The sequence below is a fragment of the Salvelinus alpinus genome, chromosome 25 (genome assembly GCF_045679555.1).
Source record: "Salvelinus alpinus chromosome 25, SLU_Salpinus.1, whole genome shotgun sequence".
In the NCBI taxonomy this organism is placed as follows: domain Eukaryota; kingdom Metazoa; phylum Chordata; class Actinopteri; order Salmoniformes; family Salmonidae; genus Salvelinus; species Salvelinus alpinus.
Window position 1 is genome coordinate 2084848 of NC_092110.1, and position 19881 is coordinate 2104728.

The window sequence follows — 19881 nt, forward strand, 5'->3', positions numbered from 1 at the left end:
TGTCTATGGTATTAATACATCCACTACACCTCATGTGTCTGTCTTTACGGTAACAGTAGGCTACCTTAGAGAACATCAGACTCCACTACTGCATTTCCTGCAGTGGAATTGCTGACAGTCGCTCACACACCGAGCAAACCGGTTCCAGCTGCTTCGGAAGGGACTTCAAGGCAGGCCACGGTCCATTACAAACCACCTATTGTTGATTAGCCACGCAGACGCAGGGAAGCCATGACAGCAGCAGTTATGCTGTCCCAGGGTAGCCTCGCTGCCTGCCTGCGGACTGAGAATCCACTGAAATAGCACATTGTGCTCTGACTGTGGCCCAGCTATCAGGCCAACCACCCCCGGCCAATTGACTCCTCTGTCATAGAAGCTGTCTTGTGCAGATGGCAGTGCGAGCTGTAGCAATGATTCCCGTGGCCCCTGATGTCATTCTGCCCTCGAGACTGTTTGATCTCATTACCTGTAGTCTGAAGGCGTATCCTACATCTGTGCAAACACGTGTGTGAGTTCGGATCCACAGTACACTTGCCAAATGTCATATTTGTGCAGACTTGTTATTTAGCTCTGTGAAATGTTGTCAGCGGGTTATTGTCATGCAAATTACTGCCGGTCTCACGGTAATTGACCGTTAATTAACATTAACACGTTTAGCATCTCCAGGCTTCCACCATACAAGCCACTTTGGAACAGCTACATAAAAACCATTTAAGAAATCAATTTAGTATACACCCTCACAATAAATCCATTATTTAGTTTAGGCAGGTCTAAATAAACATTATGATTTGAATAACATTTATTTCAGAAGAACGGAATATGAGTCAGCCACAGCTGTTATTTAGTCACCACTGCCAAAGTTGGTATTATGTATTTAGTGCTATTTCTGTTTCTTTTTTTTCTTTTTTTCTTACCATTTTCATAATTGTTTAAAATTTTGTCCTGCATGTTGGATTTTCACTGTACACTGCGATCACACCTGCAACCCTGTGCATGTGACTACTAAACCCTCGGGCTCGGATTCTGTCATACTGTATGTTATTTGGCCATGCGCCATTGCCATAGGCTGTAGGCTAGTTCATTTAGCAGACCAAATTTGCTTAGAAGTGCCGTTATTTTATATTATATGATTTTATAGTAATAAGAATATAAGCTGAATAAAATAGAAAATCTATTTTTCCTATTCCAGAACGAGTTGGATACGATATGAAAGGGCTATGTTGAGTGTAAAAGTAATCATTTGAAACAGGTCCTATGAGCTAGATTTAGAGTTATTTGGCAACTTTAGTTGTGAATGAGCCAAACCTCATAATTTGTCTTAGAAATCAAAACATATTGTATTTGGGCTGCATGATGCCACTATGGGCAATTGAAAGTTTGCGCTCTGTTCCTTGCCTCGGGCTGCACACGCTGTTCTCTCATTAAGTGATCATATTTTCACCCATCAGACTATTTATTCTCAATTTAATCTGACATTTTTACTGATATGTAAAAGTAGTTCCGATTTGGAATGGACCATTATCAAATGGGCAGGAACAGGGGCAGGGTAAAAAAGATATGCACTCGAATAGCGAATGGAGGCTGCGTTCCCTTGGTTCATTTTTCAATTATGCAGAACAGAGCATGTGCTTAATATAAGCAGCTGAGAAATAAATAGGCTAGGATCCTCCTCATTTTAGTGGCAACCATCAAAACTCTGCTTTCAAACGGGATTGCGTATAGAAATGTCTGGCCTTATAAGAAGACGTATTTCATTCCACGCATTTTCCACTGTTTCAGGACCATTCAGCCTTTTGCTTCGCGATAGGTGATATTCCGGCCAAACTCTCTATGCCATGGCCTCTCTAACGCTGTTCTTGTAGCTACCCAGTGCTTCATTTGGTAAACCAAGTGAAATCTGTTCGGGAACATCGATAGCAACATGTTTGCACAACTAAACATATTTCATTAAACCGTTGACAGTCCCTCTCACGAGAAAGGAATGAAGGAGAAAGAGGAGATGGAAACGCACGTTGGTGAGATATTATGTGGCTGAAGGTACTGTGTCAGCCTATTAAAATGAGAAAAAAAGCCCTATTACTAGGCTATTCAAAATCAAATACAAACGTTCATTGTAGGTTAACTCTGTAAGCCGCCATGCACAGTCAATTAACCAACATTATCGTCTACTGTAGTCCTATATGTTCTCTCCCAGACTCACGTATAAAATGTTTGGAGCGTAGCGTAAGGTTACCAGACCATCCAGTATGCATCATAATACAGTCCACACTCAAAGTCCAATACTAGAATTTGTTTCATTTTTAGAATATAGTCTAGACCAATTATGTACCAAAGATATCTTAAATCTATGGTTTTTTGGGTGTTTTTTCTGCCTGCGTAATATGCGGTAGGCTATTAAACTGTGTATTGTATAATGGCGCAATCATTGCGTATGCATAAGCTGTAATATGTGTATGGTTGTTTTGAATTCATCCAACATCATCCACAACGACCCTGTTTTCCACTCAGTTTCAACCTGTTGTTGAACTTCTTTCTTCAAATTGATCTATTACAGTGAGGTGCGTTTTTAAAGCATGATACTGTTTTGATTTTGTGTTTGATGTGATTTTCATTGCATTTGCATTGATGTCAGAGTGGTTAGAGGGACAATAGAGACCTGAGTACCAGGCCAAGAGTGACCAGAGTGCATAAAAGGAGATTATAGTGACTCAACAGTCACAGGAATTTGACTGAGGTCATGACTCATGCCTGCCAGTGTGGCAGTAATATGGTCACTGCAACAGCCCGCCCTAATATATATTCATATATATATTGTTTTTTCTTTCTGATTGTATAAGATTTAGTATATTTTTTTAACTAGGCAAGTCAGTTAAGAACAAATTCTTATTTTCAATGACATCCTAGGAACAGTGGGTTAACTGCCTTGTTCAGGGGCAGATTTTTACTTTGTCAGTTCAGGGATTCGATCTTGCAACCTTTCGGTTAACTAGTCCAACGCTCTAACCATCTGCCATATGAGGAGCCTGCCTGTTACGCGAATGCAGTAAGAAACCAAAGTCCAACGCTCTAACCACTAGGCTACCTGCCGCCATGGCATTTTCATGTGGCATGTAAGCTATCCCTCTTTTCAATGGTCCCTATTTTTAAAAGGAATACAATTTTGTAAGTCCCCAAAGAACCAAACAAACTGCAAACAATTGGATGAAGGAGATGCTGAAACGGCACATTGTACTGCAGCCCCGGCTATCTCGCCAACCTCCCTTAGGTCTCCCCGGTCCTCACAGCCATTTCCTACAGATGGCCCGGCAAGCTGTTGGACTCCACAATGTGTAAACAAAAGAAACGGTCCCAAGCTGACTACGCCATCTGAGAAATGATCACAACTAAGGGTTGTGTATCAATGACTCCTTTTGTCTGGTACTCAGCCTTGTCAAAGCCAGACCAGGTTATCTGGCATTCTGTGGGTCAGCAAGACACAGCTCCCACACTTAACTTACATCGAATACTATAACTGGAGACTTTGATTTGATATATATGATGAATGATATACATACTGTAACTATGATGTTTTCATCATCAAATCAGTGATCTATTTCACATGAAAGACGGGTCCCTTGAAAAGTTCTGTGGTACACGTGATGAGTGTCTCTCTCCTCATTGTACAAGTCTTACCCCCCCTCCTCAATTTGTGCATAAGTCATCTCTCCTCATGAATTCTGTCAGTCTCTGTACTTTGGTAGCTGTGGTCCGTCAGCCCAGCCCAGCCCCGCAACCCCCCCCCCGGTCGTGGGGAAGCACACCTCAGAGAACTGTGGGCAAAGTTTCTTTGAAAATGATGTTCTTTTGAGGTCTAAAGGTGGCGTCTACAAAACAGGCTCTATCAAAATCCCATCTCTCCTCTCTGCCTCCCCAGTTTATCCCATTTTCACCAGCTGCGATGCTACACCACACGGTGACACTTTTGATATTGCTCAGCTGTACCCTCCCCTCCAATCTAGCTCTTTCTCCCCTCCACCTCCTCTCCCCTCCCTTTCCTCCCTCGCTCTCCGAGCGGTATCTTCATTCCCCGTCGCTCTGAGCCGTAACGTTACTCCCCTGTAGTCACAGTGTGACAGCAGAAAAGGGGGGAAGGAGGAGAGGAATAACTCCCGGGAAGAGACATGCTGTGCACAACAAGCAGTACATAACTGCCATATGTAATCATCAGTGCCTGAAAGATGGTTCCTCTGCTGTTTATTCATGGTGATATCAACCCACCTACAGGACTGGTAATGAGAGTTAGGGTCATTCATCCCAATTCATCCAAAGTAACCTCGTGTCAACTCAGGAATGGCATTACAGCTCAATAGGAATACTCCATGTTAAATTCCACTGACTGGAATTGAAATGGAATTGACCCCAACTCTGCTATGGAGAGATTTCCAAGCTGAGTTCCAAGGAAATGAAATAGAATTGACCACAGCTCTGGCCCACATACCAGTGATCAACAGTGGGTAATAGTACAGGAAGCTTACGTTTGATTTGGCATCACTCTATGGTTCGTCGCTCAGTTTCCCTTTGATTTTAGCTGGGTTTATATCTAACTAATTGGCCTAATTTCCATGCATCAGTCTTAATGTAATCGTGTTAACTGCTGATAAATGGCAAAATGGTTGGCTTTGTGAAGGTGGGGGAGACGGATGTTTGTCGCACTGTCGTCAGGCTCTCTCTCTCTCTCTTTCTCTCTCTCTTTCTCTCTCTCTCTCTCTCTCTCCATCTCTCCCTCTATCTCTCACCACTAAACTCCCACTCCAATCAGTCTCTTATCTAAGAAGATCTGGAATCCAATTGCTCAGCTGATAGATGTCAAAGCCCTCGACTCTCTCACAATACTTCTGCTCCTCTCTCAAGATCATCCCATGGGGGGCTTGAACTGCTTAAAGCTTTCCATTTTAGAAACTGTATGAGATCTGGGATTGTGTGTGCGTGTGTGTGTCCACGTGTGCAGATTGCTATTTCTTGGAAAGTCTGTCTTTCGGAGTGTGAGTGTGTGTGTTTTTGTGTTTGTGTGTATCCGTGGAGGCAAGTGAACATATGTATGTATACAAGTGATGGCTTGTCTGTGTGCATATCTGCGTGCGTACATGGCTGTGTGTGTGTGTGTGTGTGTGTGTGTGTGTGTGTGTGTGTGTGTGTGTGTGTGTGTGTGTGTGTGTGTGTGTGTGTGTGTGTGTGTGTGTGTGTGTGTGTGTGTGTGTGTGTGTGTGTGTGTGTGTGTGTGTGTGTACCGTTTTCATATCGTATATGAGATGAGCGGCGTGTAGAATGGTAAAGAATCTGATATGATCTTGAGTAGATCAGAGCAAACCACCACACGCTCTCATCTTACATGCATGAGGTCGAGTGTGCTATGACGCGCAGGCTTGTGTGTTTGTGCGTGAGTTATTGACACCTTAATTCGGACAAATATGGAACATAATTTCAACCACTATGACGAGATGAAGATCACTTTATTGGTCAATTGCACAGAAGGTCCGACTGAAATTCAACTTCCTCTGTTAACCCAACCTCTCCGAAATACACACATATACACATACAGTACCAGTCAAATGTTTGGACACACCTACCCATTCTAGGGTTTTTGTTAATGTTTACTATTTTATACATTGTAGGATAATAGTGAAGACATCATAACTATGAAATAACACATATGGAATCATTTAGTAACCAACAAAGTGTTAAACAAATCATAATCTATTTTATATTTGAGATTCTTCCAAGTAGCCACCCTTTGCCTTGATGACAGCTTTGCACATTCTTGGCATTCTCTCAACCAGCATTATGAGGTAGTCACTTGGAATGCATTTCAATTAACAGGTGTGCCTTGGTAAAAGATCATTTGTGGAATTTCTTTCCTTCATACATTTGAGCCAATCAGTTGTGTTGTGACAAGTTAGGGTTGGTATACAGAAGATAGCCCTATTTGGTAAAATACCAAGTCCATATTATGGCAAGAACAGCTCAAATAAGCAAAGAGAAACGACAGTCCATCATTAATTGAAGGCATGAAGGTCAGTCAATCCGGAATATTTCAAGAACTTTGAAAGTGTCTTTAAGTGTAGTCGCAAAAACCCTCAAGCGCTATGATGACACTGGCTCTCACGAGGACCGCCACAGGAAAGGAAGACCCAGTTACCTCTGCTACAGAGGATAAGTTCATTACCAGCCTCAGATTGCAGCCCAAATAAATGCTTCACAGAGTAACAGACACATCTCAACATCAACTGTTCAGAGGAGACTGCGTGAATCAGGCCTTCATTGTCGAATTGTTGCAAAGAAACCACTACCAAAGGACACCAATAAGAAGATGAGAGTTGCTTGGGCCAAGAAACACGAGCAATGGACATTTGACCGGTGGAAATCTGTCCTTTGCTCTGATGAGTCCAAATTTGAGATTTTTGGTTTCTTTGTGAGACACAGAGTAGGTGAACGGATGATCTCCGCATGTGTGGTTCCCACCATGAAGCATGAAGTGTGGGGGTGCTTTGCTGTTGACGTGGTCTGTGATTTATTTAGAATTCAAGGCACACTTAACCAGCATGGCTACCACATCATTCTCCAGTGATACGCCATCCCATCTTGTTTGCGCTTAGTGGGACTACAATTTGTTTTCCAACAGGACAATGACCCAACACACCTCTGGGCTGTGTAAGGGCTATTTGACCAAGAAGGAGAGTGATGGGCGCTGTTGTTGTGGGGGTAAAGTTCCTTGCTCAAGGGCACAACGACAGACAGTGGCATCTAGGCGTCTTTGATATTAGCAACCCTTTGGTTGCCAGCTCACCTTCCACAAGATATTTCCAGTCACATCTGGGATTTGAACTGGCAACCCTCCGGGTTGGATAAAGGCAATGCTGAGACGTAAGTAAACACCTCTGGCCTTCAACAGAGAAGAAAACTATGGTGGTTTTATTGGAATCGAATGCCAGGTTTTGATCAAATGTAGTATGGGGTGATGGTGGTAAAGCTTTTGCTCTGGGTCAGAACATGTCACATGTGCTCCCTCTCCGGCCTCTAGGTCACCAGGCTGCTCGTTATGGCGCACACCTGTCACCATCATTACGCGCACCTGCGCGTCTTCAGACTCACCTGGACTCCATCACCTCCCTGATTACTACCTTCACTATATATGTCACTCCCGTTGGTGTGTCATGTCTGTGTGCTGTTAGTGTTTCTTGTTTTGTATTATGTTGTGTTTATTTATTAAAATATGCACTCCCTGAACTTGCTTCCCGACTCTCAGCGCACATCGGTACAGAATAATGCCTCACCTAAGGGAAGCATCAGGAAGTTTTTATTTATTTATTTATTTCAGTGGGAATGACGTTGTGTCCTGGAGCCGCTACAGGCTCTCATGCCTCAGACAGATCGCCAGGCTCCCCTGCCTCCACTGGCTCGTCAGGCTCTCATGCCTCTGCCGGATCGCCAGGCTCCCCTGCCTCAGCCGGCTCGTCAGGCTTTCATGCCTTCGCCGGATCGCCAGGCTCCCCTGCTTCCACCGGCTCGTCAGGCTCTCATGCCTCAGCCAGATCGTCAGGCTCCCCTGCCTCAACCGGTCTGTCAGGTTCCCGTGCCCCAGCCGGCAACAGATTCCCGCGCATCAGCAGGGGTAACCGGTCTGCTCCTGATCCCTGGGATTGTCCCTTTGATTGGCGTCCTGTGGCTGGAGCCGAACACGCTGGGGAGGGGGTACCGTCACGTATGCTCTCTCTCCGGCGCTCTAGGTCATCATGCTCCTGCGTCTCAGCCGGATTGACAAGTTTCCCGCGCCTCAGCGGAGGTGACTGGTCCGCTCCTGATCCCCGGGATCGTCATTTTGGTCGGCGTCCTGCGGCAGGAGCCACGCGTCGGGGAAGGGGTACTGTCATGTGTGCTCCCTCTCCTGCCTCTAGGTCACCAGGCTGCTCACCATCGTTACGCGCACCTGCGTGTCATCAGACTCACCTGGACTCCATCACCTCCCTGATTACCTTCACCATATATGTCACTCCCGTTGGTTCCTTCCCCAGGCGTTATTGTTTCTGTTTCATGTCTGTGTGCTGTTAGTGTTTTCTTGTTTTGAATGATGTTGCGTTTATTTATTAAAACACGCACTCCCTGAACTTGCTTCCCGACTCTCAGCGCAGATCGTCACAGAACATTACATTGAAACCATAAGTGGTGCATTTCTTTTTAGAACAATTCTTAGAAAGCCATTATCCAGTCTTTGCATCAGTTCATGGAAATTCAAACCAAACCATCGGTCTTGTCTTCTTTTCTCGGGGAGCTGTCTTCCAAACTGAATCGCCTGTCAGGTTTCTCTGACTATACCCATTAGTCGTTTTAAAGCCATATTATTCAATTACAGGTTCACACGTCGTCGCGTTGAAAAGAGAACCTCTTTTGTGGAGCTGTTAGCGGTTCAGGCCATCTTCTCTTCTTTAAAAAAAAAAGTTCTGCCACATTATTAATTTACGCGCATACCTGGAATGCGTTATGAAGAAAATGAATCATGCTCATCAATATGCACAAAGGAAGGCACTTTTCGGATCTTTCATTGTTTTAAAAAGCGTCTGCGTCATTGCGTGTCTAGGTCGGTGTCTAAATGCTAAAACAACTTGCTGTCATTTGGGAAAAGTGTATTTGAACTAATTGAAAAAGTTTGTTGAAACTTGAAATTAGCTCACGATGATGTTGCCTCTTATATTTTTGTTGGTCTTTGTGAAGTGGATCTTCTAAATACGTCTTGCCATCGTGTGACACATCTTAAGATGTCTAAGTAATCCCCCTCTCTGATTCTGATAAGAACGCCAAGAGTCACAGTCACTCCTAAGCTCAATTATTGATAATGCACTTTATCCCCGCTTGCGTAACTCTGAGTGGAGTTATCTAACTCTCTTTTCTATAAGCATGATGAAGGGTTTTGAGATCCTTATTCATTCAGTCAGTGAAATACTGTACAATGATCATTCCAATAGAAGATCTCCCGACCCATTCTTGGACAGTTTATTAGAGTACCGTCACACATCAGTTAATTATGGCGTTCGAGTAGAAAACCGTAAATACCCATTCTTCTTTTTCAGCTATCTTTCATGCAGAATATTTTACTAGTAACAGTGACTGGACTTCCTCTTAATGAGAACAAGATAAGTATATCAGCCATGGAGCAGCCAGTCATAGGGTACAGCCAGAGAGGAAGAGGGGAAGCGAGAGGATTTACTCTGCCCAAAATCTGTCCTCGTGAGAGAAGCCCGTTTTTGTGTGGTGGTCTATATGAGAGTGCTGAATTACGGGAGGCTTATTTGATCTAATAGAAGTTTCATAATGTTTATGCTGTTTCAAATATACAGATATAAGTGGATGCGTGTGGCATTCCGGCAACTTAGAGAAAACAACTCAGTTGTGCCTGTTGTTCGCGCACGTGTCTGCCTTCTCATTGGCTAGAATGGTCCCACCTGATCTCGCCTGCCTAAAATCATTAAGGACATGCATTTCCATTGTTAGAGCGGTCACTCGGCTATTTTGTCAATATACTAGATCATCTTTGGCACAGCGTCTCACCCCAATGCTGGCAAGACCATCACCGCCTGGGCCTGGGCTCAGGCCAATCCCATCATGCATTTCTGCGGGGCAGCAGGATGGGAAATGGCCATGCTGTGTTGTCTTAATCAGATGGAGCCCACAGACTTTTTATTATTTCATAATCTGGTTTATGATGTTCCATCGCTGCCACCTGATGCTGGTTTATCTATCCATCTACCAATCTATCTAAAATTATGTAACTCCCTTTGACCACTTTCTATTAAAACCGTACTTTATACTAAGCTGACTGTACCAAACATTACACACCTTCCTTATATTGAGTTGCACCTCCTTTTGCCCTCAGAACAGCCTCAATTCGTCGTGGCACAGACTCTACAAGGTGCAATGTTGATGCCAATGCTTCCTACAGTTGTGTCAAGTTAGCTGGATGTCCTTCAGTGGTGGACCATTCTTGATACACACAGGAAACTGTTTTAGCGGGAAAACTCAGCAGCGTTGCAGTTCTTGTTGAGTCAAATTGCTGCGCTTGAGGTGAAACAAAATTCCACTACATTTTTTATCAAACTGCTCCATGCCATCAACAGAAGATATGTGGTTTTGACATGTACACTGCAAAGTCTCAAAATTCAACATCTTGCCTCCATCAAACGGTCTCTCTTTCGTCTTTTGCAGCTGGAAAGTATATATTGCTTAACCTCTGAATCACCCCTCAACAAGGCTGCAAGGGCACTTCTGAAGCCAAATGGTTCTTCATTAATTAATTGAGTAATGATTGCATATATTATTCAGTATCACAGGTCAACCAAATCCCCCAATGGAAAGAGAAGAACTGAGGCATGCCTGGTGCTGCTTATTTAACCATCAGAAGTCAAATAAGACCATCGACGGTGTATTGTAGGAGCTTTCTTGATTATGATGGACTGTGAGAAGAGATGAGTGATATATTTGCAACGCCTACTGCGTTCTGATGCATTGATACTTTGTAAATAGTATATGTACCCTGTGTAGTGTGCGCTCTACAGTAGGCCTGTCTGAAGTGCAAATGCTGGGACTTAAATGCAAATGTTATGTAAATGTTTATGTGATGTGGCCATGCTCCCACTGAGGGCCAGCTGTTCTACTTGACACACAACTAGAGAGGGAGAGGTAGAGCCAGCTGGCCCTCATAGCCTTAGAATACACACATGCATGCCATCAAACATGCACAAGACGCAAGCATGCGCACACACACATACGCTCACACACGCACACTCACATGCATACACACAAAAGTCATGCCTATGAACTCTCTCGCCCCAATAACTATTTGAACTTCTCTACAACTACAGAAACAGAGTACATCTCTGTGTGTTTGTGTTCGCTCAATTCACATTACATTTGGAATATTGCTCGATTTCCACTCTAAAGACGTTCTCCTGGGGTCTTTCTTCTTTCATGTATAATACATGTGAAATGGAGAATTCATTCCTCAGAATCTCTATTGCCTGTTGGAAGGAATTATATTTAACTTGTATAGGTCACAGTATTTCCCATGGGGTCTGGGATAGAGAAAATCAGCTGGTGAATTACGACTTATCTGACCCAGGTGAGAACATTAGTCATTCCGAAACCTCTCGTGAGACTTGGGTTCAGGAACCAGGTGAGGCAGAACTAGACAACTTACCCCCCCCCCCAAAAAATGGATATTTTCAAAGTCTTTGGCCTACTTGGTCCCCAACATTTTAATGGAATGCCAGTGTTACAGTTTTTCTCTATCGTCATGATAGGGAAATGGTTGCTGGTTGGGGAGCGGTGGTTGCTGTCGTTAATAAAAATGAACAGTGTTTTGCTCCTGTGCTTCGCCGTGTAGTAATTTGGCTGTGTACATCACACATCACAGCTCACTGGTATCGTCATTTCTGGAGTGCGTGGTTTGTGTATTCATAAAAATGTTTTGCTTAGAATATCTCTTCAACAAACATTTTGATGAAATTCCTTTCTTTACAAAAAAGGACAAAGGACAAACACCAATAATCAACCCCACATTCCAATAAAAATTGTTTGGTAGGATCATGGGCTCACATTATCCTACTCTCACTTGGCTTTGAAAATCTATTCCTCCTGTCAAAGCCTTTTAGTTCATCCTCTGCCTCTCTCTCTTTCTCTCTCTCTCTCCTATTTCTCCTCAGCTGGGATGACTTATATCTTTGGGAAAGGAGGAGGCCTCATTACGTTCAACTGGCCAGCCAACGAGAGGCCAAGCACGCGCACAGACAGACTGACCATAGGGTTCAGTACTTCCCTAAAGGATGGCATCTTGGTCCGGATAGACAGCGCTCCGGGTCTGGGAGACTATCTCATGCTCCACATCGTAAGTTGCACTTTTCTCTTGCTCTGTATCTTTTATTTCTATGTCTGTTTCTCTCTCTGTCTCTGTCTCTGTCTCTGTCTCTGTCTCTGTCTCTGTCTCTGTCTCTGTCTCTCTCTCTCTCTCTCTCTCTCTCTCTCTCTCTCTCTCTCTCTCTCTCTCTCTCTGTCTCTGTCTCTGTCTCTGTCTCTGTCTCTGTCTCTGTCTCTCTCTCTCTCTCTCTCTCTCTCTCTCTCTCTGTCTCTGTCTCTGTCTCTGTCTCTGTCTCTGTCTCTGTCTCTGTCTCTGTCTCTGTCTCTCTCTCTGTCTCTGTCTCTGTCTCTGTCTCTGTCTCTGTCTCTCTCTCTCTCTCTCTCTCTCTCTCTCTCTCTCTCTCTCTCTCTCTCTCTCTCTCTCTCTCTCTCTCTCTCTCTCTCTCTCTCTCTCTCTTCATCTCACCCTGTATCCCTACCACTGTATACGAGTTGCGTTGGGTTATATCCGATGAGGAGCTGACGTAGTAAAAGGACAGTGGTTAGGAGATTAATCACATGATGTGGATGATTTTGTGGTTCTCTGTTCTAGATTATTGTGTTTTGATGTCGTTTTATGAGTAACACAGAGTGACGTCAGGTGTGGGGGTGTGTGTGTGGCGAGTGGTCTGCACGCCGGTGGCTCTCCTCCTGTTAGTGCTGATCTCATCTCATCATGCTAGATTTCCTTCATTCTCCCCGGAAGGATCTTCTAGTCTTGGCAGTGGCTTTACACACACGCACACGCACGCATAAATAATTCAAGTACTCAGCAAAATTTTTAGCTACATTTATTTTATTTTATACTAATACAATTGCTCAGAGAAATAGATTTTGTTTAACAATAACTATATATATTTTTCATAAAGGTAGAGTTTAAAATGATTGACACCCCTAAAGATTTTTGTGAATGAAGTAGTCCAAAGTTTAGTATTTGGTCACATATTCCTAGCATGCAATGACTGCATCAAGCTTGTGACTCTAGAAACTTTGCAGTTTGTTTTGGTTGTGTTTCAGATTATTTTGTGCCCAATAGAAATTAATGGTAAATAATGTATTTTGGAGTTTTGGAGTTTTATTGTACATAAGAATAGAATATGTTTCTTACCACTTCTACATGAATGTAGATTCTACCATGATTACGGATAATCCTGAATGAATTGTGAGTAATGATGAGTGCGAAAGTTACAGAGGGTCAAAGGTCATACCCCAACCTCCCCTCCTATTGATAATGGTGAGAGGTTAGCGTATCTGGGGGTAAGATATTTGACCCTCTGTAACTTTCTCACTCATTATTATTCACAATTCATTCAGGATTATCTGTAATCATGGTAGAAACATATTATATTCTCATTTATAATAAAAATTACTCCAAAATGACACAATACATTGTTTACCATTTATTTCTATTGGACACAAAATAATCTGAAACGCAACCAAAACAAACTACAAGTGCTTCCAACAAGTTTGTAGAGTCACAAGCTTGTAAAGTAAAGATACCTTAATAGAAAATGACTCAAGTAAAAGTGAAAGTCACCCAGTAAAATATTACTTGAGCAAGTCTAAAAGTATTTGGTTTTAAGTATACTTAAGTATCAAAAGTAAATGTAGTTGCTAAAATGTACTTAGGTATCAAAAGTAAAAGTATAAACCAATTCAAATTCTTTATATTAAGCAAACCAGACGGCACAATCTTCTTGTTTTTTATTTATCTAAGGATAGCCAGGGGCACACTCCAGCACTCAGACATAATTTACAACTGAAGCATTTGATGTTTAGTGAGTCCACCAGATCAGAGACAATAGGGATGGCCAGGGATGTTCTCTTGATAATTGTGTGAACTGGACCATTTTCCTGTCAACATGTAACGAGTAATATGTGTGTCAGGCTAAATGTATGGAGTAAAAAGTACATTATTTTCTTTAGGAATGTAGTGAAGTAAACGTTGGCAAAAATATAAATAGTGAAGTACAGATACCCCAAAAAACTACTTAAGTTCTACTTTAAAGCATTTTTACTTAAGTTCTTTACACCACTGAGCTCTGCCTTTCTCCCTTTTTGTGGAGTGCTGGTCTGTCATGTATAGATGGGTTGCCTGGCAGAATGAAAGCAGTTCCATTGGTCTAATGCATTGTGATTTTTCACACTGTCCAGTGCTTTTATCATCACTGGTGAATTAATACACTATATATAAAAAAGTATGTGGACACCTCTTAAAATAAGTGGATTAGGCTATTTCAGCCACACCCGTTACTGACAGGTGCATAAAATCGTGCATGCAGCCATGCAATCCCTATAGGCAAACATTGGCAGTAGAATGGCCTTAGTGAAGAGCTCCGCGACATTCAACGCGGCACCGTCATAGGATGCCACCTTTCCAACAAGTCAGTTTGTCAAATTTCTGCCCTGCTAGAGCTGTCCCGTTGAACTGTAAGTGCTGTTATTATGAAGTGGAAACGTCTAGGAGCAACTACCGCTCAGCCGCGAAGTGGTAGGCCACACAAGCTCACAGAACGGGACCACCGAGTGCTGAAGCGCTTAAAAATCATCTGTCCTCGGTTACAACACTACTGAGTTCCAAACTGTCTCTGGAAGCAACGTCAGCACAACAACTGTTGGTCAGGAGCTTCATGAAATGGGTTTCCATGGCCGAGCAGCCGCACACAAGCCTAACATCACCATGCGCAATGCCAAGTGTCGGCTGGAGTGGTCTAAAGCTTGACGCCATTGGACTCTGGAGCAGTTGAAACACGTTCTCTGGAGTGATGAATCACTCTTCACCATCTGGCAGTCCAACGGACAAATCTGGGTTTGGCGGATGCCAGGAGAACGCTACCTGCCCGAATGCATAGTGCCAACTATAAAGATTGGTGGAGTAGGAATAATGGTCTGGGGCTGTTTTTCATGGTTCAGGCTAGGCCTCTTAGTTCCAGTGAAGGGTACAGCATACAACGCTACAGCATACAATGACGTTCAAGACGAAGTTGGGGAAGGCCCTTTCCTGTTTCAGCATGACAATGCCCCCTTTCACAAAGCGAGGTCCATACAGAACTGGTTTGTCGAGACCGGTTTGGAAGAACTTGACTGGCCTGCACAGAGCCCTGACCTCAACTCCCATCAAACACTTTTGGGATGAATTGGAACACCGACTGCAAGTCCGACCTCACTAATGCTCTTGTGGCTGAATGGAAGCAAGTCCCCGCAGCAATGTTCCAACATCTAGTGGAAACCCTTCCCAGAAGAGTGGATGCTGTTATAGCAGCAAAGGGGGACCAACTTCATATTAATGCCCAGGATTTTGGAATGAGATGCTCCACGAGCAGCTGTCCACATACTTTTGGTCATGTAGTGTATATTCCAACTAATTGGATTTGTTCATAAATTATTGACCTTGTCCTGTATGGCTGGCTGCCTCAATGCCTCCACTCTCTGTAAGGGGATGGATGGGGTCGAAAAATCCTCTATAATTTGTCTTTCTCACTCACAAAAACACATGTACCCACACACACATTTCTCTATCGTTCTCTCTTTCTTTCTTTCACCCTCTCCATCTGTCCACTGTTTTATTGTGGCTCTTGAGTCCGGTCTGTTGGGACTCCTCCGGCTTTAACGGGCGGTCAAAGCAATGGCACCACACCAGATCTCCATACATGCCCTCCCTCCCCGCTCCACCTCACCCCAAATTGGGACCTCTTTCCCGGGGAAGGGCGGACAAACACTGGCCCTGCCAAATCGGCTCAAATCTGGAGCATAAACCTGCAGTTAAGGGAATTGAGACACTTGTGTGTCATTATAGGGGTTGATTCAAACTTGGCATTGTTTTACATGTTGAAAACTACATTAAACAAAAGTATACTAGCTTATTAACAACATATTATTAAAGTAACAAAGACCTATAAAACAGTTTGTTCAGACAGTTAATCATTCAGATGTTGTTCAATCTACAGTATATGAACTCTGAATAAAAAATTTAAAAAAAGCTTTATTTTTTAAGCACTCCCCATTTCCCCCCTGCAGTTCCAAGTGTCATGGTTTTGGCCTTTAAACAAAGTGAAATGATTCCACACCATGATATTGGTCATGTGTTTTATTCTGGGACATATGCAACAGACTGGGGTCTCGTCCTCTACACAGCCCTGACATGCTGACTTTGGCTAGAAAAGACCGGAGAGTGAGGTGGAGAGAGAGAGAGAGGAGGAGAGCGAGAGAGAGTGGAGGTGAGGTAAAACAACAGATTGTCCCTGCTGTCCCCCAGGGCTCTGGAGCGTTAGCAGGTTCACCGCCGTCGGTTCCTCTTGGGCTGACTCAAGACGTGGCATTTTCACCCGATAAACGTCCATCCTCTGACCTTTGTGGAGAGCAGGGACGGAGGTCCACCTCGTTGTGGACACGCGGGCCCCTGAGGCTGGGCAAATGTCACATCCACTGTCCTTCAAACATGTCACATCCACTGTTGCAGATGTCGGCTGCTCAAATGGCAACCTGGATAGAGGAATTAGAGGATTCAGACAGAAACAAGAGACAAAGAGTGTTTACTCACTGCGCTCGTTAATCTTCATTTTGCTGGCTGGCTCATAGGGCAACAATACTGTATATCTCCAAAAGTGCTCCACCTCTGGCTGTCTTTGATCGTCTTCTCTTCGTGCTGTTGCGTCAACAGTAAGATGAACGGACTGCTCTCAATCTGGGGGAAGTTGCCCGACGTAGAACGTTTTGGCTTTTGAGTCCTCAAGCATGAGAATATGACTCAGTAGAGAATTCCTCCATTTAAGTTACAACAACATGCATATGGTCAGAGAACCTGTTTGATCGAAATCCAGATGTGCAATTTGGTTGAACAAGTCACATTTGCGACTTGAATTGATTCATCCAATGACAGTTCATCATCTGGGAGTCACAGCTCATTACGGTAGCAGGCTGGCGCTTCCTAAACTTAGCAGGCCAAAGCCAAGGGGAACCCATGTGCTTAGGTCAAAGGAATGCTGTGTAATGTGGTGCCATATTTCTTCCGGCAGAATGAAAAGTCTCTCTGTAGATTAAAGTCTTCATCGATCTGAGGATTAGGCGTCACCAGACTGCTCCTCTAGCCAAATGGGCCATCTGCCTAGACAAACCAGTGCCAAGGAGTCTTTCCTCTCTCTCTCTCTCGCTCTCTCTCTCTCTTTGTCTCTCTCTCTCTTTCTCTCTCTCGCTCTCGCTCGCTCTCTTTCTTTTTCTCTCTCTTGCTGTCTACCTATCTCACTTGGGCTATCTCCCTTCTTGATATATTTGTATTTCACCAGTTCAGCAATTAATCTCTGCCTGTAACTTTACCTCTTTTTCCCTTTCGTTCTTCTAAACTCAAAAACGAATTGGAGAAAGTTTGATGATGACAAAAAGTAATTTGTAAAGGGATTTTTTATTCACTTTCTTCCTCTCCCCTCTCTTCTGTAATCTGCTAATGGAGCAGCTCCCTGTACCGAGATGCATCTTTTTTGGTGGGGAAACGCTCTCTAGTCATTAACGACAAAAGTCTTCACTTCCTCCATACCGCTGCACAGCATGCCGGGTAGCGTATAATTAGCGGCAAACTAAATGTATTTACAAATTGCTACTCGCACTGAGAGTTTAACTTTTTACATGGGTGGTCGGGCAAAATATCCAATCTGGCTTTAAGTGGAGCTCTTATTAACGACAATTATTTACAGCATTTTTTCTGCTGCATTTATGTAGTCTGTATATTCTTCCTTGTTATTTTGTTATTTTTAACCTCAAATGGACTATACTTACTGTAGTTAACCGTGGTTAAATTAGGTTAGGCTATACTTTTAAATAGTTATAGCCATCCAAATAAAGGGAGTCCAATCTCTGAATTGAGAATCATTACCTGGTCGTTCTCCACGTATCGACAGCGGACGCACACAAGAAAAAAAGGATAAATAGCCCAGACACTAACATCTGTCGCCACCCCACATGTTCCAATAAAATCCTATAAGGCAGAGAGATCAGAGTGTACAGGAAATCTATAGTGTTGATAGGTTCTAATCAGCAGGGAGCATAACTACACTTCGCCCGTTGATTTTCAATCAGGAGAAAACCTCCTCTGCAGACGCATCAATATGCCACGGGCCCTCTCCCACTGCTATCAGCTGGCAGCAGCATTAGGGGAGAGAGGTAGCACATTACCTGTGCTTGTTCCGTTTTACGGCTGTTTCGACTGGGGACGAGAGCTGCCATTATAGGTGTAATAGAACTGTTCGTTTCCCTCTGTGTTGGGATTGTGAAAGCTAGACGGCACACACTCCAAAGGAAAAATCGGACTTCATTTTTAAACCACCTAGCTGACATTGATTGTTGTTTTCATCGAGCTGGTGGTGTTAGGAGAATTTAAGAACTTAATGTGATCATTTTGTGTGTTCCTCCAGAAACAGATTAGCTACAAGTGAGACACTTGCCAAGCGGTCTTGTAAAACAGCTCGCTCCTTAGGTAGAGTAGATCTAAAGGTATGCAGATATAGCTGATGTATATGTGTCCCCGTTGGCTCAGTAGCTAGAGCATGGTGCTTGCAATGCCAGGGTTGTGGGTTTGATTCCCACAAGGGACCAGTATGAAAATGTATGCACTCACTATTGTAAATTGCTCTGGATAGGAGTGTCTCCTAAATAACTAACATTTCAATGTCAAATATGTCATTTTCCCTTCAAAGGTATTTATTGATAGAAAGACATTTTAATGAGTAAACCCACTTATTGTGTTGTTTTTACTGAGCTGATTCTCTCCCCTGATGGAAGTAATCAGAGGTACATCTACATCAACCAAGCAGGACAACAAGACATCACATTGTCATTAATTTGAATGAATAAAGCAGGCAGATGGAAGACGTACTAATGAGGGCCATAGCAGGATATAGTACACTGTGAAAGGGAGTCGTTATCTAGCCATCTAAATAGCAACAAGACCTACTGGAGACAAGCGGGAAAGGAGTTCTAACAGTTTTTATTTCAAATGATTGGTTTGATTTAGCTAGAATCTAAAGAGAAAGGGAGGGGCGAGAATACATTCCGTCACATCTTGTTCCTTTTAAAAAAATAAAAAAATATTTGTGTATAAAATTGTGTTTGGGCATAAATTATGTTGGTTTGACACCAAGGCATTTCCAATTCAACATTTTATGAAGACAGAAGTCTTTGCAGTTATTGCTACCAAGCCCATTGTTTTTTATGGGGAGCATGACAAGGCACCCCGAGATACCGGAGATGCCTCATTAGACTGACTGAGGATATCAAACAGTCATAGTCTTGTCACAGCGAGGCAGGTTAAATGCTCTTGAAGTCTGTAAGGATCAGGGCAGACGCTTTCTGAGCGTTTTCCTTTCATGTGTCCCTCCCTCCTCAGAAAGACCTAACTTTAATCTCTATTATCCTGGCTTTATGAATCAATACTTCAGGGTTTAATATTACCTCTAATGCTGTTTGAAAATCTAACACGCACACACACACCGACACATACTCACACATACACACACTGTGTCTGTCGCTCTCTCTCTCTATCTCTCTCTCTCAATTCAATTCATAGTGCTTTATTGGCATGGGAAACATATGTCTACATTGCCAAAGCAAGTGAAATAGATAAACACAAGTGAAATAAGAAATATAAATGAACAGTAGACATTACACTCACAAAAGTTTGAAAGGAATAGAGACATTTCAAATGTCATATTATGGCTATATACAGTGTTGTAACGATGTGCAAAATAAAATAAACATAAATATGGGTTTAATTTACCATGGTGTTTGTTCTTCACTGGCAACAGGTCACAAATCTTGCTGCTGTGATGGCACACTGTGGTAGTTCACCCAATAGATATGGGAGTTTATCAAAATTGGATTTGTATTTGAATTCTTTGTGGGTCTGTGTAATCTGAAGGAAATATGTGTCGCTAATATGGTCATACATTTGGCAGGAGGTTAGGAAGTTAGCCT

The 19881-nt window shown here is 43.1% G+C and overlaps 1 protein-coding gene across 24 annotated transcripts in view; it reads left to right on the top strand.

Moving 5' to 3' along the window:
* Window positions 1-19881, top strand: part of nrxn3a (neurexin 3a) — a 437732-nt gene that overhangs the window by 303956 nt on the left and 113895 nt on the right. For all 24 annotated transcript variants that reach the window (XM_071365150.1, XM_071365152.1, XM_071365149.1 and 21 more), the window contains one exon: window positions 11730-11911. In XM_071365150.1, coding sequence (XP_071221251.1) covers window positions 11730-11911 — 182 coding nt within the window. The remainder of the gene's footprint in view (window positions 1-11729; window positions 11912-19881) is intronic.